This window comes from Erinaceus europaeus, chromosome 4 (genome assembly GCF_950295315.1).
Source record: "Erinaceus europaeus chromosome 4, mEriEur2.1, whole genome shotgun sequence".
In the NCBI taxonomy this organism is placed as follows: Eukaryota; Metazoa; Chordata; class Mammalia; order Eulipotyphla; family Erinaceidae; genus Erinaceus; species Erinaceus europaeus.
In genome coordinates, this window is record NC_080165.1 from 141,738,474 (window position 1) to 141,764,326 (window position 25,853).

Sequence of the window (25,853 nt, forward strand, 5' to 3'; positions counted from 1 at the left end):
AGGCTCAAAGTTGAGCAAAGGCCGGGCTGTCGTCCGTCGCCCCGCCCCTCGCATGGCCCCGCCCTGTCGGAGGGGGCGGGGCCTGCGGTTGCCCGGGCGACGCGGAGTGTTTGTGCGGCGGGTCTGCGAGCGCCGCCATGGCTAGCCAGCCGCCGGGTGGGATGAGGCCCACCGCCTGCAACTCGCAGCCCCCTCCCCCGAAGCCGCTGCAGGTGAAGGTGGTGGGGCTTTTCAAAGGCTCCGGGTTTCAGGTTGCGAAGTCCGTGGCGGAGGTAATCATGGAGAAAGCACCGGTGCAGGCTGCCCTTTCCATCTATCCCGGGCGGGAGAGAGGGTCTTGTCGTGGCGTGGTGGTCCTGCCAGTGAGGAGGGGGGAAGCACGGGGGTCGCTCTGTTTGCAAAAAGAGCGACTTTTCATACGAGTTAGGTAAGTGCTCAGAACTTTGCTGGGGGAAAAAAAAAAGTCATTCCTCCATCTACAGATGTATACACATTGTTTCACATTAACTTTGAATTGAATAACAGGGTTTTTTTTTTAACTCAGTTTTTTTATTTTTAAGGAAATTTCTTAAGATATATTTTATTTGTTATTTATTGGTAGAGACAGAGACATTGAGAGGGAAGGGGGAGATGGGAAAAAAGGGAGAGACACCTGCAGACCTGCTTCACTGGAAGCTTCTCCCCTGCAGATGGGAAGCCAAGGCTTGAGCCTATATTCTTGCACATTGTAACATGTGCGCTCAACCAGGTGTACCACCTCCAGCTCCAGTTTTTTTTAATTAATTAATTAATTAATTAATTAGCTTCATTTATTGTGTAGAGACAGCTAGAAATCGAAGGAAGGGAGAGATAGAGAGGGAGAGAGGTAGACACCTGCAGCCCTGCTTCACCACTCCCAGAGCTTTTCCCTTGCAGGTGGGAACCAGGGACTCCAATCTGTATCCTTGTACAATGTAACATGTGCGACACCACCTGGCCCCTTCCGTTTATTATTATTATTTTATATTTTAGAGACATGTTGAGAGGGAAAGAAGAGATAGAGAGGAAGAGAAAGACATCTGCAGTGCTGCTTGTAAAGCTTCCCCTCTGCAGGTTGGGACTGGGAGCTTGAACCTGGGTCTCCATGCAGTGCCGGCTGTGCTCTGCTGGGCCTGCCACCGCTCACCCCCCACCCAACTGTTATTATTATAAACATTTTATTTATTAATGAGAGTAGGAGAGAGAGAGAGAACCAGAGCATCACTCTGGAAGCTGCAGTGCCAAGGTTTGAACTCTGAACTCCTTGCTTGAGAAGCTAACACTTCATCCACTGCACCACCTCCTGGTCTGCAGATTGTTTTAATTTATGGGGAAGAAAAGCTTATTATATTAACTTCATATAAGCTAGGGACATTTGATCCAGACCATGACCTGTGTAAGTACTGAATAAAAGTTCCTGCAGTCCCCCATAAAATTGGAGGAAACTACTTTGATTTTTAGAAAAGAACTCACTCTAAAATAATTATCCTATTTTGAAACCTAGAGTCTGAAGAATAACTATCCATCCAAATTTGAAGACCCCATAATAGTTCCTCTTCAAGAATTTGCATGGAATCAGTACCTACAGGAAACAAAAAGGGTAAAGGCTAATTGGGGGTGTAGGAGATAATGACAAAGTTTTGCCTGACTTACCTATGTCTTGTTTGGGGAGAATAAAAACTTTAGCTGTAATTCTAAACTTGATTTTATTTCTGTAAGCCATGTGCTTTTCCTAAATCATTTCAATCATTTTACCAGGGTGATTTAAAGAACGTTTACAGGATTTTCATGGGAAAGCGTGAGGCAGAGGTAAGTAATCAACTCTCAGCGTTGCTCCTAACCCCTGCTGATGGTAACACCTCTTTCCTTGCAGGTCACTTACACTTGTGACACCCTGGCGCTCAGGTTACTGTGGCTTGGTGTTCTTCTTGGCCTTGACTCTGGAGAGTGTTGATAGCATTAGGTATCCTTAGATTAGGGGATTTGTGTGGGCTTACTGCCGAGGGAACTCTGATGATAAGCACCACTTTTCTTCCCAGGGATGCTTTGTCTCACTTGAAGCCTTCTTCAGGTGACCTCACTCTTCAGATGGACCTCACCAATGTATCCTACAACTTCACCTCCTCCTAGCCCTACCCCTCAGGGAAAGGCAGAAACAGGCTGAGGGTATGGATTCACCTGCCAACACCTATGTCCAGCAGAGAAGCAATTACTGAAGCCAGAACTCTACCTTCTGTACCCCATAAAGAATTTTGGCCCATACTCTCAGTGGGGAAGATATTAAAGGGGGAAGATGGCCAGAGGGCTCTCAACTCCAACTCCATCAGGAGCTGGGGAGAGAAGAGGGAAAAAGGAAGGACATTCAGAAGTAGTAATATGTGTAGGTGTGACTTGGAAAAGAGGAGAAGGTAGGACCATGGGAAAAAATAGATATATAGTTATATCTTGAAATAGCAGTCAACCCATATTTATGACCTTGGGAGAACTACTGTAGCTTCCAGTGGAAGGAATGGAGGTACAGAACTCTGGCTGCTCAACTCTGGTTTATGGTGGTGTGAGGGATTGAACCTGGGACCTCAGAGCCTCAGACATGAGAGTCTCTTTGCATAACCATTATGCTATCTCCCCTGCCCTACCCCTATTATCTTATATTTTTGTGGATCAATATGAAGTCACTAATAAAATTAAAAGTAAAACGGTTTCCCTGTATATTTCAGCCATAGCAGTTGGCAGACTGCTTGGAGCTATATGCATTCTTTAGGTTATGTCACGTGTTGGGTGGGGTGAGGAAACTGAATGGGGTAAGTCAGTGCTTGTCACCCCTGGCCCAGTTCTGTTGACTCCCAGGTCTGGTTACCATGACTCACCTTACTTCCCCAGTGACTGATGGAATCCCATGCCCCCTGACCAAAGTGATCTTTTGATTGTTCTGTGTTCTGTTGCACAGGATGTCATAGGATCTGTGATCTGGCCAACAGCATGTAGATAGTGTTGTGTGGGGCCAGTTTGTTCTCTGATTAGTCGCCTAAACTGAGTTTAAGAATACCATCAATTAAGTCTCACACATGTTTGTGTCCATAAAACATTTTCATGGGAATTCAGAAAAAACCATACTAGACACATATGTGGTACTTATCAGATGCCAGATAATGATGATTTCTCCTCCCCTCCTCCCTTAAAGTATCTAAAGTAGCCAGTGAACCTGACTTTCTTGAGATTGAGGGGTTTGCTGGGATAGTTCTAGGCGAACCTGGAGATTTCATCACCCTAACATAAAACTGTTTTTTCCTTCATTTTGATCATCATCCTTACTGTCCTGCCTACCACTCATGTGCTTCCTAGCTCCAGGAGAGCCAGTATCTAACACTTAGTATATAGTTTGCACATATTTCCACTGTCCTTTTTTTCCTCCAGGGTTATCGTTGGGACTTGGTCCCTGCACTACCAATCTATTGCTCCTGGAGACCGTTTTTCCCATTTTGTTGCCCTTGTTGTTGCCCGTATTACCTTATTGTTATTGTTGCCACTGCTGTTGTTGTTGGATGGGACAGAGAGAAATCGACATAGGAGGGGAAGACAGAGAGGGGGAGAGAAAGCTAGACACCTGCAGACCTGCTTCACCATTTGTGAGGCAGCCCCTCTGCAGGTGGGGAGCCGGGGGCTCAAACCGGGATCCTTATGCCAGCCCTTGAGCTCCGTGCCATGTGAGCTTAACTCACCGTGCTACTACCCGGCCCCTCCACTGTCCTCTTAAAGACTGGTGAACATTTCAATTTGTAATTCCCTGCCCTTTTTAGTCCAAGATACTGATGTTTTCTCTTTTGCTTTACTCATGGAGCTTGAATGAGATTCTAGGGAATTGTGTCTTCCACCTGCCTTTTGTTCTACGGCCTTTATATGCGTGTACGTATTGGATTGAGATAGAAACTGAAAGGGAAGGGGGAGATACTGAGGGAGAAAGAGAGACACCTGCAGACCTACTTCACTGCTTGTGAAGTGTCCCAGCTGCAGGTGGGACTGGGGGCTTGAACCTGGGTCCTTGCTATCCTTTCTTTTTCCTTGTCCCATTCTCATCCCCTGGGTACTTGTTACCATACCTTGGCTTCCTTTTTTCTTTTTTACTGTAAAGAGTTATTTACTGTGGTCCGGGAGGTGGCACAATGACTAAGGCACTAGATTCTCAAGCATGAGGTCCTGTGTTCAGTCCCTGGAAGCACATGTACCAGAGTGATGTCTGGTTCTTTCTCTCTCTCTCTCCTATCTTTCTCATTAATAAATAAATAAAATCTCTTTAAAAATAGTTATTTACTTACATATTTTTTAAAGATGTATTAATCAGTGAGAAAACGAGAGAAAAAAACTCAAGTATCACTGGTCCATATGATGCCGGGGCCTCATGCTTGAGAGGTCAGCACCTTCTCCACAGTGTCGTCTCCCAGGCCACTACCATGTCTTTCTTTTCAGACTTATTTTGTCTTCCTTCAGTGTAAGCATGTGTCTTCTTGTTATGTCAGCACAGTCATGGTACATCCTGTCCTGTGCTTGAGCAGAATGTAATCCACCCCTGTGGGAGTCTTCAGGGCCTTTGAAAAGGCTTTTTTCTCTTACAGAACAAACAAACAGAAGGCTGCATCTTCTATTTTAGTACAGAAAAGTGCTAGAAACCATTGGGTCTAGTCTCCTCTTGCAAAGCAGGCAATGAGGCCACCTCATGTGCAAAAGACACACACAGACAAGGCATCTGTGTTTTTAGCTTGAATAAAGTGGGCTCTACACAGCATTTCTCCCACCAGGCTAATCAAAACACCACAGTTAAACGTTCACTCCTGGGAGTCGGGCGTGACGCAGCGGGTTAAGCACAGATGGCGCTAAGCACAAGGACTGATGTAAGGATCCCATTTGAACACCCAGCTCCCCACCTGCAGGGGAGTCACTTTACAAGCGGTGAAGCAGGTCTGCAGGTGTCTTTCTCTCCCCCTCTCTGTCTTCCCCTCCTCTGTTCATTTCTCTCTGTCCTATCCAACAACAACGACATCAATAACCACAACAATGTTAAACAACAAGGGCAACAAAAGGAAAAATAAATATAAAAAAAACTTATAAATTATTTTTTCACTCCCTACTTTAAAGTTTTGTGATCTACCAGATAGGACAATACTGATGATTTTTTTTTTTTTCTCATATGGTGACAGAGATCTAATTCAAGGCCCCAGGCATGTGTGGACTCTAGTGCTAAGCTACCTCCCTAGTCCAAGTCTGACATTATTATTATTATCATTATTATTATTGTTATTAATGAGACAGAGCTACAGACCAAGACACTGTGCCTCAGAGGGTTGTTCTCTCTTGTGGTGCAGGTTTGGAACCCATGCAAAGCACATGCTCCACCTTTTGGGCCCAACACTGTTAATTTTTTTTCCCCTCCAGGTTTATCGCTGGGGCTCGGTGCCTGTACCATGAATCCACTGCTCCTGGTGGCCATTTCCCCCCCTCTTGTTGCCCTTGTTGTTGTTGTTGTTGATGATGATGATGTCATCATCCTTGGATAGGGCAGAGAGAAATGGAGAGAGGAGGGGAAGACAGAAAAGGGGAGAGAAAGATAGACACCTGCAGACCTGCTTCACCACTTGTGAAGCGACCCCTCCCCTGCAGGTGGGGAGCTGGGGGCTTGAACCGGGTTCCTTACACTGGTCCTTGTATTTTGGGCTATGTGCGCTTAACCCGCTGTGCTACCACCCAGCTCCCAACATTGTTAAATTTAAACACTCCAGGGAGGTCAGGGGAGGCAGCATAATGATTATGCAAAAAAGATTGTTATGCCTGGGGCTCCAAGGTCCCAGTTCAATCCCCAAGCACTCACCGTAAGCCAGAGCCAGAGATGAGCAGTTCTTAGCTAAAAATAAACAAACAAATAAATAGATTTTAAAAAAAAATCCCAGCGAGTGTTGCCCCATGGGTTCTTTCGGTAATTTACAGCTCAGCATCTTTTCTAGCGTTTGCCCTTCTTCCGTAGCCAGTCAACAGCGTCAGGTTGAGCCTAATGTAAAGTTTCGAGACCTCCTTTGAATCTGAAGAGGTGGCAGTCGTTGACTTCTAGTAAGACTTTTTGAGAGGGGTCGGGGAATGAAATATTGGACCTTAAATTTCCTGAGAGGAGCTTGGCAAGTTGGCAGGCTGAGGCAAACTGTTTCCCACATCAGTTTTTCTCCGATTGTGGTCACCATACCAGCAGTTTTAGCATCACCTGGGATGCTGTTAGAAATTCAGATTTCCGGGAGTCAGGCGGTGGGCAGTGGGTTAAGTGCACGTGGCGCAAAGCACAGGGACCGGCGTGAGGATCCTGGTTCGAGCCCCCGGCTCCCCACCTGCAGGGGAGTCGCTTCACAGGCGGTGAAGCAGGTCTGCAGGTGTCTGTCTTTCTCTCTCCCTCTCTCTCTGTCTTCCCCTCCTCTCTCCATTTCTCTCTGTCCTATCTAACAACAAAGCAACGTCAACAATGGCAATAATAGCCGCAATGAGGCTGCAACAACTAGGGCAACAAAAAGGGGGAAAAATGGCCTCCAGGAGCGGTGGATTCATGGTGCAGGCACCGAGCCCAGCAATAACCCTGGAGGAAAAAAAAAAAAAAGAAATTCAGATTTCCCTGGCCGGGTAGGTGGTGCAGTGGATAAAGCATTAAACTCTCAATCATAAGGCCCTGAGTTCAATACCCTGAAGCAAATGTACTAAATTGATGTCTGGTTCTTTTTTTTTCCCTCTCCCTCTCTCTCTTTCTCTCTCTCTCCCTCTCTCTCTCTCTGTCTCTCAGTCCTCCTACCTTCTTCATGAATAAATAAATATTAAAATTTTTTTTAAATTTATTTTTAATTTAAGAAAGGATAAATTAACAAATCCATAGGGTAGGAGGGGTACAAATCACACAATTCCCACCACCCAATCTCCATATCCCACCCCCTCCCCTGATAGCTTTCCCATTCTCTATCCCTCTGGGAGCATGGATCCAGAGTCATTGTAGGTTGCAGAAGGCGGAAGGTCTGGCTTCTGTAATTGCTTCCCTGCTGAATATGGACGTTGACTGGTTGGTCCATACTCCCAGTCTGCCTCTCTCTTTCCCTAGTAGGATGGGTCTCTGGGGAAGAGGAGCTCCAGGGCACACTGGTGGGGTCTTCAGTCCACGGAAGCCTGGCCGGCATCCTGATGGCATCTGGAACCTGGTGACTGAAAAGAGAGTTAACATACAAAGCCAAACAAATTGTTGAGCAATCATGGATACCCAAAGCTTGGAATAGTGGAGAGGAGATATTAGGGGAGTACTCACTGCAAACTCTAGTGTACTTCTGCTTTCAGGTATATATTTTGCAGTAGTATATGCTCTCTCTCACAGAACCTGGTGTATATCTAGGTTTTGGGTCTTTGTTAGAAAGTGAACCACCTGGGATGGAATTAGAGTGTACTATGAAAGGAAAGGTCTCACCCGAGTAATGAAGCTGAAGGGTTGTCATTCCACACGTGAAGTCTCTGGACACAGTCTGAGCTGAAGCATGTTGAGGTGGCAATCATTGTGTTGATTAGGTTGCGATCGGCAGATGCAATATTACTTGATATGGATTGGGAGAGGCATATGGGAAAGTAGGCCCTATCCTTTTTTTTTTTTTCTTCTCTCTCTCTCTCAGTCCTCCTACCTTCTTCATGAATAAATAATTTTTAAAATAAAAATGCAGATTCTCTAGGGCGTACTTGGATGAGTAACATTTTACAGTGAACATGGGCCGATTCAGACCACCTGATCATGAAGCAGGCTGCAGGTGTCTATCCTCTCTATCCTCCCTTCTCTTTCAATTTCTCTCTGTCTCTCTAATAAATAATAAATGAAATATTTTTTAAAAGAAATGCAAATTCTCAGGCCCACCCCAGAATCAGAAACACTGGTGAGCCTCAGCAGTCTGTATTCTGATTACTTGCTAAAATTAGAGAAGCACTGTCCCAAATTCATTGTTTTGTCAGGACTGGTATTAGGTAATCATAAAGCAGACCTACCCAGAAGGGACATTACTTAATGACCAATAACTGAGGTTAAGGGGGTTGACTTAAATCAGTTTGGCTTAATGACAAACCAGTGTTCTTCAATTTGTGGGATTCAGGACTTAAAAAAAAAAACTTACCAAGGTAAATTCTCTTCCTCACTGCCCTTGACTATGTCCAGGAAATTCCAAGGCTTATCACCCTGATTCCCTTGTAGCTATAAATATTCCTGGGGGTTGGGAGAGAGCTCCCCCTGTTTAACCGATAAGCGAAGACCCAGGTCTGAGCCCTGGCAGCATGTGGGTGCACCACTGATGACTCCTGGTGAAGCTGGTAAGTGGCCGATGGCTTTAGGGAAGGTGATGGAGTGGTGCTGGGACTTCTGTCTGTCTCTTGTTTCTCTTCTGCTTTCTCTGTCTGAATTAAACAGAATGGGGGTGGGGGTGGAGTCAGCCTAGGGAGTGGTAGAAAGTGTGTGTGTGTGTGTGTGTAATACCCCAGGATTGTAAAACAACAGTAATAGTAATTATTATTTTTAAAATTTATTTTAGTTGATTTTTATGGGGGGTGTAAATGATTTGTGGTAAATCCAGTTTTCAATATGCATATAAAATTTCTCAATTTTCTGCAGAACAGTCTCACCCCCCAGCCCAAGTCCTCCTCCACCATCGTGCTCCAGGATCTGAACCACCACCCCTCTCCCCAGATCCCAGAATCCTTTACTTTGATGCAATACACCAAACCCAATCCAAGTTCTGCTTTGTGTTTTCCCTTCTGTTCTTATTTGCCAATTTCTGTCCATGAGTGAAATCATCCCATATTCTTCCTTCTCTTTCTCACTTATATCAGCTAACATGATTACTTCAAGCTCCATCCAAGATGAGGTGAAGAAGGTAAAATCACCACTTTTAATAGCTGAGTATTATTCCATTGTGTATATAGACCACAGCTTTCTTAGCCACTCATCTGTTGGACACCTGGGTTGCTTCCAGGTTTTGGCTATTACAAATTGTGCTGCTATGAACATATGTGTACACAGATCTTTTTGGATGAGTGTGTTTGATTATTTAGAATATATCCCCAGGAGAGGGATTCAGGGTCATAGGGTAGGTCCACTTCTAGCCTTCTGAGAGTTCTCCAGACAGGGGTTGGACCAATTGACATTCCCACCAACAGTGCAGGAGGGTTCTTTTTGTCCCTACAACCTCTCCAGCATTTGCTGTTGCTATCATTTTTTAAAATTATCTTTATTTATTTATTGGATAGACAGCCAGAACTTGAGAGGGAAGAGGGTGATAGAGAGGGAGAGAGACAGAGACACCTGCAGCTCTGCTTCACCACTCATGAAGCTTTCCCCCTGCAGAGAGGGACTGTAACATATGGTCTATCTTTGAGAATGATCCATGTGGATTTGAGTAAAATGTGTATTCCAGTTTCTTGGGATGAATGACTCTGAAAATGTCCAATAGTTCTAGTTTATCTATCTCTTCATTTAGCTCCCTTATGTCTTTACTGATTTTCTTCCTGGATGATCTGTCAAGTTGAGATAGTGGGGTGTTGAAGTCCCCTACTATGATTGTGTTACTGTTAATATATTGCTGTAGCTCTTTCAGTAGAAGTTTGATGTATTTAGATGGCTTCTCATTGTTAAGTCCTCTTGATTGACTGATCCTCTGAGCATTAAGTAGTGTCCATTCCTATCTTTTTTAATCTTATCTATTTTAAAGTCTATCATGTCAGATATGAGAATAGCTGTTCCTGCCCTTTTTTGTGGGCCATTGGCTTGAATGATAGTTTTCCATCCTTTCACTTTAAGTCTGTGTTTGTCTTGTTGCGTTAGGTGAGTTTCCTGTAGACAACATATTGTTGGGTTGTGTTTTCTGATCCATCTTCCTACTCTGTGTCTTTTAATAGGTGAATTCAGGCCATTGACATTTATTGATATCAAGGATTGAAGATATTTTAACGCCATTCTTTTAGAGTTTTAGAGTGTTTTGATATATGTCCTATTTGTGGTGGTCTGGTTGTTTATAGGAGACCTTTCAGAACTTCTTTCAGGGCAGGCTTGATGATGGTTGCTTCCTTCAACTGTTGCTTGTCTGAGAAGGTTTTGATGCCTCCATCTAGTCTGAATGACAATCTAGCAGGATATAGTATTCTTGGCTGAAAGCCTTTCTCATTAAGCACTCGATAGATATCTTGCCATTCTCTTCTGGCCTGTAGTGTTTGTATGGAGAAGTCTGCTGCTAATCTTATGGGTTTTCCTTTGTAGGTGACTCTTTGTTTTTCTCTTGCAGCCTTGAGGATCCTTTCTTTATCCTTATTCCTTTCCATTCTAAGTATGACATGTCTTGGTGTCTTTAGGTCTGGGTTAATTCTGTTTGGGACCCTCTGGGCTTCTTGAATCTTTATGTCTTTGGTGTTGTCGAGACTAGAGAAATTTTCAGCTATTATGGCCTGGAGAATGCTTTCTTCCTCTCCTCTTTTTTCCTCTGGTAAGCCAATAATGCGTATATTGTTTCTTTTGAAGTCATCCCATAGGACTCTGTTGTTGTTTTCAGCATCTCTTAATCTCTTTTTGAGATCTCTTACTTCTTTTTTAGTTGTCTCTAATTCATCCTCAATCTTGCTAATTCTGTCTTCAGCCTCATAGATTCTATTCTCTCTGCCCTCTACTGCTTTCTGGAGTTCATCTATTTTGTTGCCCTGCTCTGATACTGTTTTAGCTTGTTCAGCTGGTTGCCTTCTTAGCTTAGAGATTTCAGCTTTCAGCTCTCTAATAACCATGAGATAATTAGAATTTTCTTCCATATTCTCATTTGTTGTTCCTGCATTTCTGATTACAATTTTTTCAAATTCTTTACTCACTCCTGTTATTATTTCCTTAGCTAATGTTTGGATGTTGAACTCGTTGTTTTGTGCTTCACCCTCTGGAGGACTTTTAGCTGGACTCTTGTCCTGGTTCAAGTCTCCAATATTTTTTCTTGTTGTTTTAACCATTTAATATATTATGTTATGAGTTCCCTTTATCAGTACTTTTCAAATTATTGATTACTATTGCCTGGATTGACTTGTGTCTAAGTAATTTAATTAAAGGTGTTACTGTGGTGGAAGTTAACAGTTTTTTTTCAATCCCTGAGTTGGAGTTCAGTGGTGTAAAAGCCTCTTTTTTTTTCTTCCCTGTAGGCTATGGGAGCCTGAGGGCTTTTAAACTATCAATAGGCTTCTTAGCTTAATCACTGACTCCTGACCAATAGATAAAGCAGGGTGTGGCAGAGATAATCCAGTGGTTATGCAAAGAGACTTTCACAGCCCCTCAGCTATGCCACTGAGGTATAGGTCTTCTCCTGAGTTTCCCCGGTTAGATCTCTGTGCCCTGGTGTCCCTCCCTGTTGCTGCTCCAGATTCTGAGGGTAGTAGCAATGGAGACTCGGAGTTGCACTTGGTGAGTCTCTGGGGAGTCCTTTCCTCCCTTCAGCTGTTCCCTTGTTGGTGGAGCAGACTGGAGGTGGTGTCTCCACTGACAAACTGTTGAACTGTTAGCAGTCACTTAATCTCTCCTTAGGCCCCTGTCTCCTCTCTGTCACCAGCCACGCGTGTTTGTACTCACGGATGATTTACTGGGTTCCTGTGGTCATTCTAGTCCTGTCTTGTTTCGGTCCGGGTGGTCTCCTTTGGTATTCCTAGTTGACCCAGGAGAGGAGAGGAGAGGAGAGAAGAGGAGAGGAGAGGAGAGGAGAGAAAGCGATCTGCTGCTCGTAGCTCCGCCTCCGGAAGTCGAATTTCGAGATTATTATTTCGCCTCTAGGTTTATCCTGGGGCTCGGTGCCTGCACAATGACTGTTGCTCCTGGAAGCTATTTTTTCCATTTTGTTGCCCTTGTTGTTATTGTTGCCAATGCTGTTGTTATTGTTGGGTAGGACAGAGAGAAATCGAGAGAGAAGGGGATGACAGAGATGGGAGAGATACAGATACCTGCAGACCTGCTTCACTGTTTGTGAAGCAACCCCCCTGCAGGCAGGGAGCCGGGGGCTCGAAGCAGGATCCTTACACTGGGCCTTGCACTTCAAGCCATGTGCACTTAACCCACTGCGTTACCGCCTGACCCCCCAGAGATTAATTTTTCTTTTAATTTTTTTTAATGTTAACGTATTCCCTTTTGTTGCTTTAATGTTGTAGTTATTATTGTTGTTACTAATGTTGTTGTTGTTGGATAGGACAGAGAAAAATGGAGAGAGGAGGGGAAGACACAGAGGGGGAGAGAAAGATAGACACCTGTAGACCTGCTTCACCACTTGTGAAGTGACTCTGCAGGTGAGTGAGTAGCTGAGGGCTCGAACCAGGATCCTTACTCCGGTCCTTGTGCTCTACACCACCTGCGCTTAACCCACTGCACCACCGCTGGACTCCCCAGAGATTACCTTTGTCTCAACAATTGTAATTCCTTCCGTCATTGGCATTTACCGTAGCTTCCCCTATCGGTATTATTGCTTTCCATGGTTTCAGTTAATAGTCAACCGTGGTCTAAAGCCATTACAATATCTTGAGAGCAAGAGAGATTCATGTTACTTTTATTGCAGTGTCTGAATGACTACCCTATTTTATCACTGATTGTTGTTAATTTCTTTGTGTGCTTAATTTTACAATTAAACGTTATCATATATTTGTATATGGAGAAACAAAATACAGTCAGCCCACAACAGTGGGAGGCTGAGGGCACCTCACCCTGTATAGTCAGAATCTCACATGTGAATCTTGACTTCCCCCCAAACTTATCTGCAGTTGCCTGCGGGGATGTAAATCTAAACAGGAAATCTACAGATGCTGAAGCCCATTATAGTCAGTCAGCCCTCTGTATCGATTCAAGTGATAGCCATAGTTGGCTGAATCTGTTCATGAAAAATCCATAGATAGAAAAAAAAAAAAATCTGGGCCGGGTGGTGGCGCACCTGGTTGAGTGCACATATCATAATGCACAAGGGCCCAGGTTCAAGCCTCCAGTCCCCACCTGCAGGGGGGAAGCTTCACAAGTGGTGAAGCAGGGCTGCAGGTGTCTGTCTCTCACCCTGTCTATCTCCCCCTTCCCTCTCGATTTCTGACTGTCTCTATCCACTAAATAAATAGAATTAAAAAATTTTTAAGAGAAAGAAAAAAATCCACATATGTACAGAACTACACAGTTCAAATTCATATTGTTCAAGGGTCAGCTGTGTGTCTAGAAAATGGTCTTTGTTCCAACTCGAGGCATCCTCTGGGGTCCTTGGGACATAGGCCCTGTGGGCAAGGGCAGGGCAGGGTACTACGGCGCTCCTGAGAGCCTTTAACCTTCTCAAATATGACACTAAAAGGTGTTGTGGAAAGAAAGTCAGAGTCTGAACTTAGTTTACCAGCTGATATGTATGTTGTACACACGGATTTTCATTACCCGGGTACCATTGATTTTAGACTATGCCGTTTTATTACTTGAAGATCAGATTCTTGAAAGTTTATAAATTCTAAGAGCAAGATTAAAAAAATAGCCTCGGGCATGAAGTTTATAGTGGTTGTGATCATTAATTTTTTCCCTCATTACATTTTGTTGTTGTTCTTTCCCCTGTAGGAACTCAAGAATGAAATCTGGGTTTATTCTTCCCAAGAGATGTGCTTTGTTAACGACCAGCTCCTGGGTGATGCACTCGAGCTACAGAAGTGGGCCCAAAAGGTGTGGGATATCGTGGATATAAAGCCTCCAGCACTTTATGAGGCCCTGACAATGGATTACTCTGCTAAATTTTTAAGAAATACCAAGGCAAGTTACACTGAATGTTCATGCAAATTGGTGTGTTCTCTGATCATGTATACTGAGTTAGCGTTAATCACTGATGTCCTAGCAAAGGGAATGTGAACATGCAGGAGAATTTACTACAGATTCTCAATGTGTTCATGGCCCAGCCACACAGGATGATTATATGGTTGTGTTCAGTTCCATGGGGCACAGCACAAATATGTCTCACAACAGGCAGACTGCTTAGGAAGTAGAACACCACTGTTCAAACTCATCTTTCTCCCAGTTAGAAACATGCAGGCATTAATTACCACCCATCTTGAAACGGGAAGCCTGGAAGGTGGTGCAGAGAGTGAACCTAGGGCTCTGAAGCATGAGGTCCTGAGCTGGACCCCCACATTGCACGTGCCGGAGTGATGCTCTGGCTCGTTTTCAAAGCTACATGTAAAGATCTTCCTGGGGGCGGGGGGCTGGTACCAGTGGCGCTGGTTGAGCACACATGTTATAATGCACAAGGTCACAGGTTCAAGCCCCCAGTCTTTGCGAGTGGTAAAGCAGGGCTGCAGGTATCTCTCTGTCTGTCTCCCTCTCTAGCTCCTCTTGCCTCTTGACTTCTGGCTGTCTCTATCCAATAAACAAAAAAATTAAAAAGAAAACAAACAAACAACAACAAAAAAAGATCACTATCAGAGGAGGTTGAGCCTATCATTCATTTGCCTGCAGTATGAACTTTTTTTTTTTTTTTAAATAAGATTTTAGTAGGGGTCATGCCGTGATGCACCTGGTTGAGTGCATACATTCTTTTTTTTAAAAAAAATTATTTATTTACTTCCTTTTGTTGCCCTTTTTTTTTTTACTCTTGTAATTATTATTGCTGTTGTTGTTGGATAGGGCAGAGAGAAATGGAGAGAGGAGGGGAAGACAGAGAGGGGGAGAGAAAGACAGACACCTGCAGACCTGCTTCATCGCCTGTGAAGCAACTCCCTGCATGTGGGGAGCCGGGGGCTCGAACTGGGACCCTTAAGCCCAGTCCTTTCGCTTTGTGCCGCGTGCACTTAACCCGCTGTGCTAGCGCCCGACCCCCTCTAAGTGCACACATTCTAATGTGCAAGGACCTGGGTTTGAGCACGTGGTCCCCACCTGCAGGGAGGAAGCTTCGTATGTGGTGAAGCAGGGCTAAAGGCACCTCTCTTACTTCCCCATCTCCTTTCAATTTCTCTGTCTCTATCCTAAATAAATGTGTTTATAAGCAATATTTATTTTAACTAAGAAGAGAAGGGGGGTAGTCTTGTGCATGCAAGTGAGCACTGTCAGCTCTGGCTCATGGTGCCAGGACCTTGAAGCCTCAGACACAAGCTATAGCTATTACTCTGTCTCCTCAGACTTGGTATGAGCTAAATTAATATTTCCTAACACCTAACTGAGAGCTATAGCCCTAAGAGAATAAGAAAGCTTAAGAAGAAAGGTGACCTTTGAAAGCATGGCACCTAGCTGGTCAGAGTAGAAAACGAGATAAGCTATGGCCCTGATGAGGTTTCCAATGACAGAAGCTTTTCACAAAACTTGAGAGCAAGAGAACGCAGCTCAGTCTGGAATGGCAGTAGAAGCCAAAGAACTTGATAATTTTGCTCAGAAGCCTTGTTGTAGCAAGAAATACCATATGCTGAAACCATTTCTTGCTCCTTTGTGGCCCATGTCCACAGAAAGGCCCAGTGCCCTGAACTGTGCAGAGGCAAAGACCGTGCCCTGTTTGTCTCAATTAACGACTACATCAGACAAAATCCAACACAGAGCAAATTCTCAGTGATGTCATTGAGATATCATCGGCATTGAGACATGCCAAAAACTCCTATGTGTGCAATCCAGATTCAAGCACAACCCCCACTGCATGGAAGGAAGCTTTAAAAAAAGATTTTATTGGGAGTCGGGTGGTAGCACAGCGGACTAAGCTCACGTGGCACAAAGCGCAAGGACCCGGGCATATGGATCCTGGTTCAAGCCCCCGGCTCCTCACCTGCGGGGGGGGGGGGGGGAGCGCTTCACAGGTGGTGAAGCAGGTCTGCAAGTGTCTGTCTTTCCTCCTCTCTGTCTTCCGTCCTCTCTCCATTTCTCTCTGTCCTATCCAACAATGACAACATCAATAACAACAATATTAACTAAAACAATAAAAAAACCAAGGTCAACAAAAGGGAATAAATAAAATAAAAATATTTTATTTTATTTATTTTTAGAGACAAACTGAGAGGGGGGAAGAGAAGCACCTGCAGCACTGCTTCACTACATGTAAAGCTTCCCCCTGCAGATGGGGACTGGGGGCTTGAACCTGGGTCCTTGAGCATGATAACGTGTACTCAACGGGGTGCACCACCATCGGCCCTTGAAGTTTTGATGCTGTGGTCGGTCTCCCTCCCAACCCCCAGTGTATGTGTATGTGTGTGTGTGTGTGTGTGTGTGTGTGTCTATCATAGGAGAGAGGAGGAGGAGGGGAGATGTTTGGGAGGAATTCATAGCAATTCGTAGGATAATGGAGGGGAGCCAGCTAGGAGGTCAGAATTAATGGGCAGGAGAATGTAGCAGGCACAGTCCTTCATGGCTGCAATTCCAGGCTTCCCCAGTTAATTGAAAGCAAACATGAGTGAAGGACATTAGCAACCTCACAGTTGACAGAAAAAACTGGGTAACTGTTAGCTTTGGAAAGTGGCAAGGGACCGCCTTAAGGATACCGGTTCGAGCCCCCGGCTCCCCCACCTGCAGGGGGGTTGCTTCACAAGCGGTGAAGCAGGTCTGCAGGTGTCTGTCTTTCTCTCCCCCTCTGTCTTCTCTTCCTCTCTCCATTTCTCTCTGTCCTATATCCAACAACGAAGACATCAATAACAACAATAAAACAAGGGCAACAAAAGGGAATAAATAATTTTTTTTTTAAGTGGGAACCAAGCCATTCCAGGCCTGACAGCAAGAAAACAGCCAGATTCCTAACTTGCAGTATTCATCGAGGATGCTCCCAAGATGTCAGAAGACCCACTGGCCCTGGGTCCAAAACTGTGACTGTCACTCATAGTAGGTTCTCCCCTGGAGTGTCTGTGCCACTCCCTGGAGGGCTAAAGCCCCCAAAAGGAGAATCTGAGTCGACGAGGCCAGGCCAGTGGGTGAGTGAGTGGGTGGCTGGGGAGGGATTCTCGCCTCTTTGGGTTTGTGGCTAGGGAACTAAGGAGTGTTCCTCCAAACAGGAAAGGTATTTAAACAGTAACTGGGGGGCAGGGGAAGGGCCCCACAAAAGAAAAGTTGAGTTTATTGTTCATTTTGAACTACGGAGTCAGATTTTATCCAGGAGGAAGCGGAGCCAGCACGGCTTTTCACAAAGAATATGACATAACCCTTTGCTTTTAATTGTATTATTTTTGGAATACATTTTTTGGGTTGTACAGGAACAGGGTGGAGTGTATCCATCTGGGTGACAGGGAAAGCTTGGATGATTTGGAAAGCCCTATAGCACTAGTTAGAGACATGCCCATCTGAATTAGTCAGTGACGGTGAGGAGAGGGGACTAAGGAGCTTTCTTTGGATCTCAGAGAAAATACTCAGGTCTCCCTCCCCCCAACCCCAGAAACTAGATAGTTCTGCTGAGTAAAAATCAGGGATTTGTTTAGTCCTGGGCTACTAGACAATTACATTTATGTATTGAGCTGTCAAGTGACATTACTCATACTTCTCTATTTTTTTGTTAGAATTTTCAGAATGATCTACTATGGAAAATGTCAAAAGATAACACATTTTAAAGTAATGTGTCATGGTGGGGGGAGACAGCATAACGGTCATGTAAATAGACTCTAATGCCTGGGGCTTCAAGATCCCAGGTTCAGTCCCCCACATCATCATAAGCCAGAGCTGATCAGGGCTCTGGTAAAATTAAAAAGAAAAAAAATTAGTGATCTGGGAGGTGGCGCAGTGGATAAAGCACTGGACTCTCAAGCATGAGGTCCTGAGTTCAATCCCCGGCAGCACATGTACCAGTGATGTCTGGTTCCTTCTCTCTCTCCTATCTTTCTCATTAATAAATAACATATTTTAAAAAATTTAAAACAAAAAGTTAAAGTAATGGAGCTAGCTGGTGGTGCACCTGCTTAAGTGATCACATTACAGAATGCAAGGACCCAGGTTCAAGCCCCTGGTCCCCACCTATAACGGGAATTCTTCATGTGTGCTTAAGCAGGGCTGCAGGTATCTCTCTCTCTCCTGCTCTATATCCTCCTTTCTCAATTTGTCTTTATCCATCCAATAATAAATAAGCTAAAGCAGTGTGTCACACATACAATAATAGTTTGATGAAAATAGATGTAAACAACTCCTGAATGAACTCACTCATTTCTTAGGTTAATTGTGATTTCTAATATGTTTTCTAAGCTGTGAAGTTTACTGTATTATGCCTCTTATAGTACAGCTACAATCCTTTTTTTAAAAAAGTATTTACTTATGAGAGAGGGGGGATTGAGAGGGAGACACAGAGACAGATAGATGGCACATGTGATACTAGTGAATGAACTCAGGACCTTGTGTTGAGGGCTCAGTGCCTTATCCACTGTGCCACCTTCTAGGCCACTATGTCATTCTTTTAGAACTACAACCTTGCCACGCAGAAGCCGGGAGGCACAGATTGTTTTTAATTAGTATGGATGCAATCCTTCACATCTGGGTGTCAAGTGGCGCAGTAGTATTTCAGTTTTATAACTCGAAAGTTAAAGGGACACAAAATCATGGGGGTGGGACATGTAAAAGTGATTTCTGGGGCTGAAAGAAGAGCTCTCCTGGTGGAGTGCATGCCTTGCAATGCTAGAGGCCCGGGTCTTGAGCCCTGGCACCGAGAACGGCATATGGGGAGCTTTGTGATGGTGGAGCAGTGATGTGCCCTTTCCCTTTCCTCTTCCTCTTTCTGAAGCAATGAAGGGGAAAGCGTTAACCCAAAGAGACTGCCGAGCAGGGATACTGTACATGAGGAAGGCCCGAGTGCTGCATTAAAAATGATTTCATTTTTGGGACTGGTCGGTGGCGCACCTGGTTGAGCACACATGTTACAGTGCACATGGACCCAGCTTCAAGCTCCCAGCCCCCACCTGCAGGGGGGAAGCTTTGCGAGGGTTAAAGCAGTGCTTCAGGCGTTTCTTTGTATCTCCCCCTACTCTCTTGATTTTTAGCTGTCTCTAGCCAATAAATAAAACTAAAAAATTTGCTGATAAAAAATTCACTCATCCCTATATTTATTTTATTATTATTTAATATTTATTTATTCCCTTTTGTTGCCCTTGTTGTTTTATTGTAGTTATTATTGTTGTCGTCGTTGTTAGATAGGACAGAGAGAAATGGAGAGAGGAAGGGAAGACAAAGGGGGGAGAGAAAGACAGACACCTGCAGACCTGCTTCACCACCTGTGAAGCGACTCCCCAGCAGGTGGGGAGCCGGGGGCTTGAACCGAGATCCTTACGCTGGTCCTTGCGCTTTGCACCACGTGTGCTTAACCCGCTGCGCTACCACCCGATTCCCCAGACTTTTTGTTTTTTAAGACAGAGAGTGAGAGGCACAGAGAGGAGGAGAGATACCACAGTACTACTCCGCTCCTCATGAGGCTTCCTCTGTGAGGCAGGTGGTCCTGGGTGATGGCTGGGGGTTTGAACCTCAGTCCTTGTGCATGGTAACAAAGTGGGCTTTACCAGGTGAGCTACCTCTGGGTCCCTGCTACCCAGATCTTTAAGGAAAAGTTGAGAGGAAGTTAGGTACCTTGTTAAATCAGGCAGCATTTAGGGGCCGGGCAGTGGAGCACCCGATTAAGCACACATAGTATGAAGCACAGGGCCCTGAGCAAGGATCCCGGTTCGAGCCCCTGGCTCCCCACCTGCAAGGGAGATACTCCACAAGTTGTGAAGCAGGTCTGCATGTGAAGCAGGTCTGCAGGTGTCTTTCTCTTTCCGCTTCTATCTCCCCTCCCCTCTCAGTTTCTCTCTATTCTACCCAATGCAATGGAAAAAGTGGCTACCAGGAGCAGTGGGTTCGCACAGTGCCAGCACCGAGCCCCAGCAATAACCCTGGAGGGGGAAAAGAAAAAAAAAAGAAAAGGTGGCATTTGTACATGTGAGAATGGTGCCTGAGATTTGAAACGTATTTATTCCATATAGACAGACATGCTCTGTTCCCTAAGCAATGCTATTGTGGCAGAGATGAATGTTCTTTAATTAATTAATTAATTAATAATTATTTTAATTAACAATTATTTCTGCTTCTAGGGTTATTGCTGGGGCTCGGTGCCTGCACTACAAATCCACTGCTCCTGGAAGCCATTTCCCCCCATTTTGTTGCCCTTGTTGTGCTTGTTGTAGTCGTTATTGTTGTCATTGCTATCATTGTTGGATAGGACAGAGAGAAATGGAGAGAGGAGGGGAAGGCAGAGAGAGGCAGAGAACAATGACACATGCAGACCTAATTCACCGATCCTGAAGCGACTCCCCCTGCAGGCAGGGAACCGTGGGCTCGAACCAGCATCCTTATGCAGGTCTCTTTGCTTTGCTCCACATGCGCTTAACCCGCTGTGCTACTGCCCGGATCCTAGGTCACTTTTCTTATGTAGGATGCCTACAGGGCTTAGCAGAGTCTCACAAACGCTAGCTGTCTCTACCAGAAAACAAGAGCCAGACACATTTGAGATTTGAGGATCTGCTGGAAATAAGTCAAAAGGGGGTCGGGTGCTGGTGTACCTGACAGCATAACATTACCATGCGCAATGACCCAGGTTCAAGTCCCAGGTCCCCACCTGCAGGGTGGGGGAGGGGGAGCAATGAGTGATGAAGCAATGATGTAGGTGTCTCTGTTTCTCTCCCTCTCCCCTTTACATTTTTCTCTGTGCTATCAATAAAAGAAAGAAAAAAAGGGAGTCCGGCGGTGGCGCAGCAGGCTAAGCGCACGTGGCACACAGCGCAAGGACCCCCGTAAGGATCCAGGTCCCAGCCCCCAGCTCCTCACCTGCAGGGGAGTCGCTTCACAGTCGGTGAAGCAGGTCTGCAGGTGTCTTTCTCTCTCCGTCTCTGTCTTCCCCTCCTCTCTCCATTTTTCTCTCTCCTATCCAACAACAACGACATCAATAACCACAACAATGTTAAACAACAAGGGCAACAAAAGGGAAAATAAATGTAAAAGAAAGAAAGAAAAGCTGCCAGAAGCAATGGATTCAGCACAGAGGCGTTGGGCCTCAGCCACAAACCTGACGGTGATGATGATAAAATGGAAGCCGTCCAGGAGCACCGCCTCCTCCCTTGCCTGTCCCTGGGAACGCTTCTCCTGTGCTTGTGTTGGCCTTATTCTCCCACGAGAAAAGAAACCGCATGGCTCTGGCTAGTCTGTAATGTCTCTGAAATTCCAGAACATGTGGCCATGAAGCCATGGTACTCACGTTGCTTCCCCACCCCTCCTCCCTCCCTCTCTTTGAATTTATGCAGGAAAGAAAAGAATATCCAGCCTGCTTATTTTTCTCCAAAAGGGATCACCAACTAGTACCCCCTCGGCACATCTGGCTTGTCACAGAGCTGACATCTCTATCATGTCTTCTCAGCCTTACTTCATACAGTGATGGTGGTTTTCTTTAATGGAAGGTTTTAGAAAGGGTTATTTAGGTTGGAAAGGTCTGGCATCGTTAAAATGAATCGTATTTCTTCAAGCGATTCTTTCGCCTTTGTTGTTATTTTACCCACTATGAGTGCTACTGTCATCTCGTCACTGAAAGAATTATTCTGTCATATTATTTGGTCATGAAACTTTCTTCCGGAGCATTTAACCTGCTTATCTTTCTTCTTTCTCGTTTCCATAGCATACTTTTGTGTTCTTGGACATTTCCATTGATGGTAATCCAGTAGGAAGACTGATTTTTGAGGTAAGAGGTTTTTTTTGTTTGTTTGTTTTTAATAAATTGAGGTGAGTGGGAGTCTGTAACCACATATTTAATCTTTTAAACTTTTTTTTTTTTAATTTTGTAGCTGTACTGTGATGCGTGTCCCAAAACATGTACCAATTTCCAGGTCTTGTGCACAGGAAAAGCAGGACTTTCTCACAGTGGTATCAGACTGCATTATAAAGGGTCAATTTTTCACCGATTAGTGCAGAATGGTTGGATACAAGGAGGAGGTGAGTTTAAAATCATAAGGAGGGGGGCCAGGTGGTGGTGCACCTGGTTGAGTGCACATGCATACAACGCACAAGGACCCCAGTTCAAGCCCGGGGTCCCCATCTGCAGGGGACAAACTTTGTGAGTGGTGAAGGAGTGTTGCAGGTATCTCTGTCTCTCTCCCTATCATCCCCTTCCCACTCTATTTTTGGGTGTTACTGTCCAATAAAGATAATTTTTTAAAAAATCATAAGTAGAACCTCTTTACAACATTAAATTAGAATGCCCAGGGGTCTGGTGTTGGTGCACCCAGTTAGTCACACATAGCACTAAGCACAAGGACATGCTAAAGGATCGGGGTTCGAGTGCCTCCTCTCCCACTCCCTACCTGCAGGGTTACACTTCACAAGCACTGAAGCAGGTCTGCAGGTGTCTCTCTCTCTCTCCCTCTCCATCCCCCCCCCAATTTCTCTGCAGGTGTGTCTCTCTCTCTCCCTCATCACCACCCCCCCCCCCCCCAATTTCTCTGTCTTATCCAATAAAATGGAAAAAATGGCTACCGGGAGTGGCTGATTCGTAGTGCCGGCACCAAGCCCCAGCAATAACCTGGAAGCAAAAAGAAAGAATGCCCATAAGTTTATTTACTTTTGAAAATAAACCTTAGTAGTAAACAATGTGTATATTTAAAGGATGTTTTATATGACCAAATGATTAATTAAGACACCGTACTCCTAAAAATTCCATACTACTGTCTGGGGAGATCACTCAACTGGTAGACTCAGGACTTACCTGTCTGAGACTCCTGGCTCAATCCAAGTGGTACTCTGGATTTTCCTTCTCCTCATACGAAACTATCTCTGTTTCCTATGACATAAAAGAAATTTTTGAAAAATCATTACTATTATTATTAATTTTTTTTTCTTACCAGAGCACTGCTCAGCTCTGGCTTATGGTGATGTGGGGGATTGAACCTGGGACTTGAGAGCCTCAGGCATGAAAGTCTCTTTGCATAACCGTTACACTATGTCCCCACCCCTATTATTTATTTATTTATTTATTTATTTTAGACAGAGGCAGAGAGAAAGAGAAGAGCACAATGCCAAGCTTCCTTCCATGCAGTGAGGGGCAGCTTCAGACACGGGCTGTGAACATGGCAGAGTATACACTCACTATGCAAGTGAGCTGTTTCACCAACGCTATAATTTTTTTTTTAATTTTTTATTAAAGAAAGGATTAATTAACAAAACCATAGGGTAGGAGGGGTACAACTCCACACAATTCCCACCACCCAATCTCCATATCCCACCCCCTCCCCCGATAGCTTTCCCATTCTCTATCCCTCTGGGAGCATGGACCCAGGGTCATTGAGGGTTGCAGAAGGTAGAAGGTCTGGCTTCTGTAATTGCTTCCTCGCTGAACATGGGCGTTGACTGGTCGGTCCATACTCCCAGTCTGCCTCTCTCTTTCCCTAGTAGGATGGGTCTCTGGGGAAGCTGAGCTCCAGGACACATTGGTGGTGTCTTCAATCCAGGGAAGTCTGGCCGGCATCCTGATGACACCTGGAACCTGGTGACTGAAAAGAGAGTTAACATACAAAGCCAAACAAATTGTTGAGCAATCCTGGTCCCAAAGCTTGGAAAAGTGGAGAGGAAGTATTAGGGAGGTACTCACTGCAAACTCTAGTGTACTTCTGCTTTCTTACTTTGGTACCATACTCCAAACTCAGTCAATTTCTGCTTTGCGTTTCTACTTCTTTTTTTTTTTTTTACATGCATAACATTCCCCAGATTCCCATTCAACAATACAACCCCCACTATTTCATTCATCATTTTTCATGGACCTGTATTCTCCCCACCCACCCACCCACCCCAGAGTCTTTTACTTTGGTGTAATACTCCAATTCCATTTCAGGTTCGACTTGTGTTTTCTTTTCTAATCTTGTTTTTCAACTTCGGCCTGAGAGTGAGATCATCCCATATTCATCCTTCTGTTTCTGACTTATTTCACTCAACATGATTTTTTCAAGGTCCATCCAAGATTGGCTGAAAACGGTGAAGTCACCATTTTTTACAGCTGAGTAGTATTCCATTGTGTATATATACCACAACTTGCTCAGCCACTCATCTGTTGTTGGACACCTGGGTTGCTTCCAGGTTTTGACTATTACAAATTGTGCTGCCAAGAACATATGTGTACACAGATTTTTTTTTGGATAGATATGTTGTGTTCCTTAGGATATATCCCCAGGAGAGGAATTGCAGGATCATAGAGTAGTCTATCATGTCAGATATGAGAATAGCTGTTCCTGCCCTTTTTTGTGGGCCATTGGCTTGAATGATAGTTTTCCATCCTTTCACTTTAAGTCTGTGTTTGTCTTGTTGCGTTAGGTGAGTTTCCTGTAGACAACATATTGTTGGGTTGTGTTTTCTGATCCATCTTCCTATTCTGTGTCTTTTAATAGGTGAATTCAGGCCATTCACATTTATTGATATCAAAGATTGAAGATATTTTAACGCCATTCTTGTAGAGTTTTAGAGTGTTTTGATATGTGTTCTATTTGTGGTGGTCTGGTTGTTTATAGGAAACCTTTCAGAACTTCTTTCAAGGCAGGCTTGGTGATGGTTGATTCCTTCAACTGTTGCTTGTCTGAGAAGGTTTTGATGCTTCCATCTAGTCTGAATGACAATCTAGCAGGATATAGTATTCTTGGCTGAAAGCCTTTCTCATTGAGCACTCGATAGATATCTTGCCATTCTCTTCTGGCCTGTAGTGTTTGTATGGAGAAGTCTGCTGCTAATCTTATGGGTTTTCCTTTGTAGGTGACTCTTTGTTTTTCTCTTGCAGCCTTGAGGATCCTTTCTTTATCCTTATTCCTTTCCAATCTAAGTATGACATGTCTTGGTGTCTTTAGGTCTGGGTTAATTCTGTTTGGGACCCTCTGGGCTTCTTGAATCTTTATGTCTTTGGTGTTGTCTAGACTAGAGAAATTTTCAGCTATTATGGCCTGGAGAACGCTTTCTTCCTCCCCTTCTCTTTCTTCCTCTGGTAAGCCAATAATGCGTATATTGTTTCTTTTGAAGTCATCCCATAGGACTCTGTTGTTGTTTTCAGCATCTCTTAATCTCTTTTTGAGATCTCTTACTTCTTCTTTAGTTGTCTCTAATTCATCCTCAATCTTGCTAATTCTGTCTTCAGCCTCATTGATTCTATTCTCTCTGCCCTCTACTGCTTTCTGGAGTTCATCTATTTTGTTGCCCTGCTCTGATACTGTTTTAGCTTGTTCAGCTAGTTGCCTTCTTAGCTCAGCAATTTCAGCTTTCAGCTCTCTAATAACCATGAGATAATTAGAATTTTCTTCCATATTCTCATTTGTTGTTCCTGCAGTTCTGATTACAATTTTTTCAAATTCTTTACTCACTCCTGTTATTATTTCCTTAGCTAATGTTTGGATGTTGAACTCGTTGTTTTGTGCTTCGCCCTCTGGAGGACTTTTAGCTGGACTCTTGTCCTGGTTCGAGTCTCCATTATTTTTTCTTCTTGTTTTAACCATTTTATATAAGTTAACAGTTTTTTCAATCCCTGAGTTGGAGTTCAGTGGTGTAAAAGCCTTTTTTTTTTTTCCCCTGTACGCTATGGTAGCCTGAGGGCTTTTAAACTATCAATAGGCTTCTTGGCTTAATCAATGACTCCTGACCAAGAGATAAAGCAGGGTGTGGCAGAGATAATCCAGTGGTTATGCAAAGAGACTTTCACAGCCCTTCAGCTATGCCACCGAGGTATAGGTCTTCTCCTGAGTTTCCCGGTTAGATCTCTGTGCCCTGGTGTCCCTCCCTGTTGCTGCTCCAGATTCTGAGGGTAGTAGCAATGGAGACTCAGAGTTGTACTTGGTGAGTCTCTGGGGAGTCCTTT

At 44.4% G+C, this 25,853-nt stretch overlaps 1 protein-coding gene across 4 annotated transcripts in view; it reads left to right on the plus strand.

Annotated features, from left to right (window-relative positions):
* PPIL6 (peptidylprolyl isomerase like 6) overlaps positions 1 to 25,853 on the plus strand; it is a 48,398-nt gene that overhangs the window by 1,360 nt on the left and 21,185 nt on the right. The window contains exons 1-6 of one of the 4 annotated variants that reach the window (XM_060190658.1): positions 37 to 272; positions 1,523 to 1,618; positions 1,777 to 1,827; positions 13,640 to 13,828; positions 21,651 to 21,713; positions 21,817 to 21,964. In XM_060190658.1, coding sequence (XP_060046641.1) covers positions 138 to 272; positions 1,523 to 1,618; positions 1,777 to 1,827; positions 13,640 to 13,828; positions 21,651 to 21,713; positions 21,817 to 21,964 — 682 coding nt within the window. In that variant the 5' untranslated portion in view covers positions 37 to 137. Of the gene's footprint in view, positions 1 to 36; positions 273 to 1,522; positions 1,619 to 1,776; positions 1,828 to 13,639; positions 13,829 to 21,650; positions 21,714 to 21,816; positions 21,965 to 25,853 lie in introns of those variants that run through there. The other 3 variants (XM_060190661.1, XM_060190659.1, XM_060190660.1) reach the window with 3 other exon arrangements.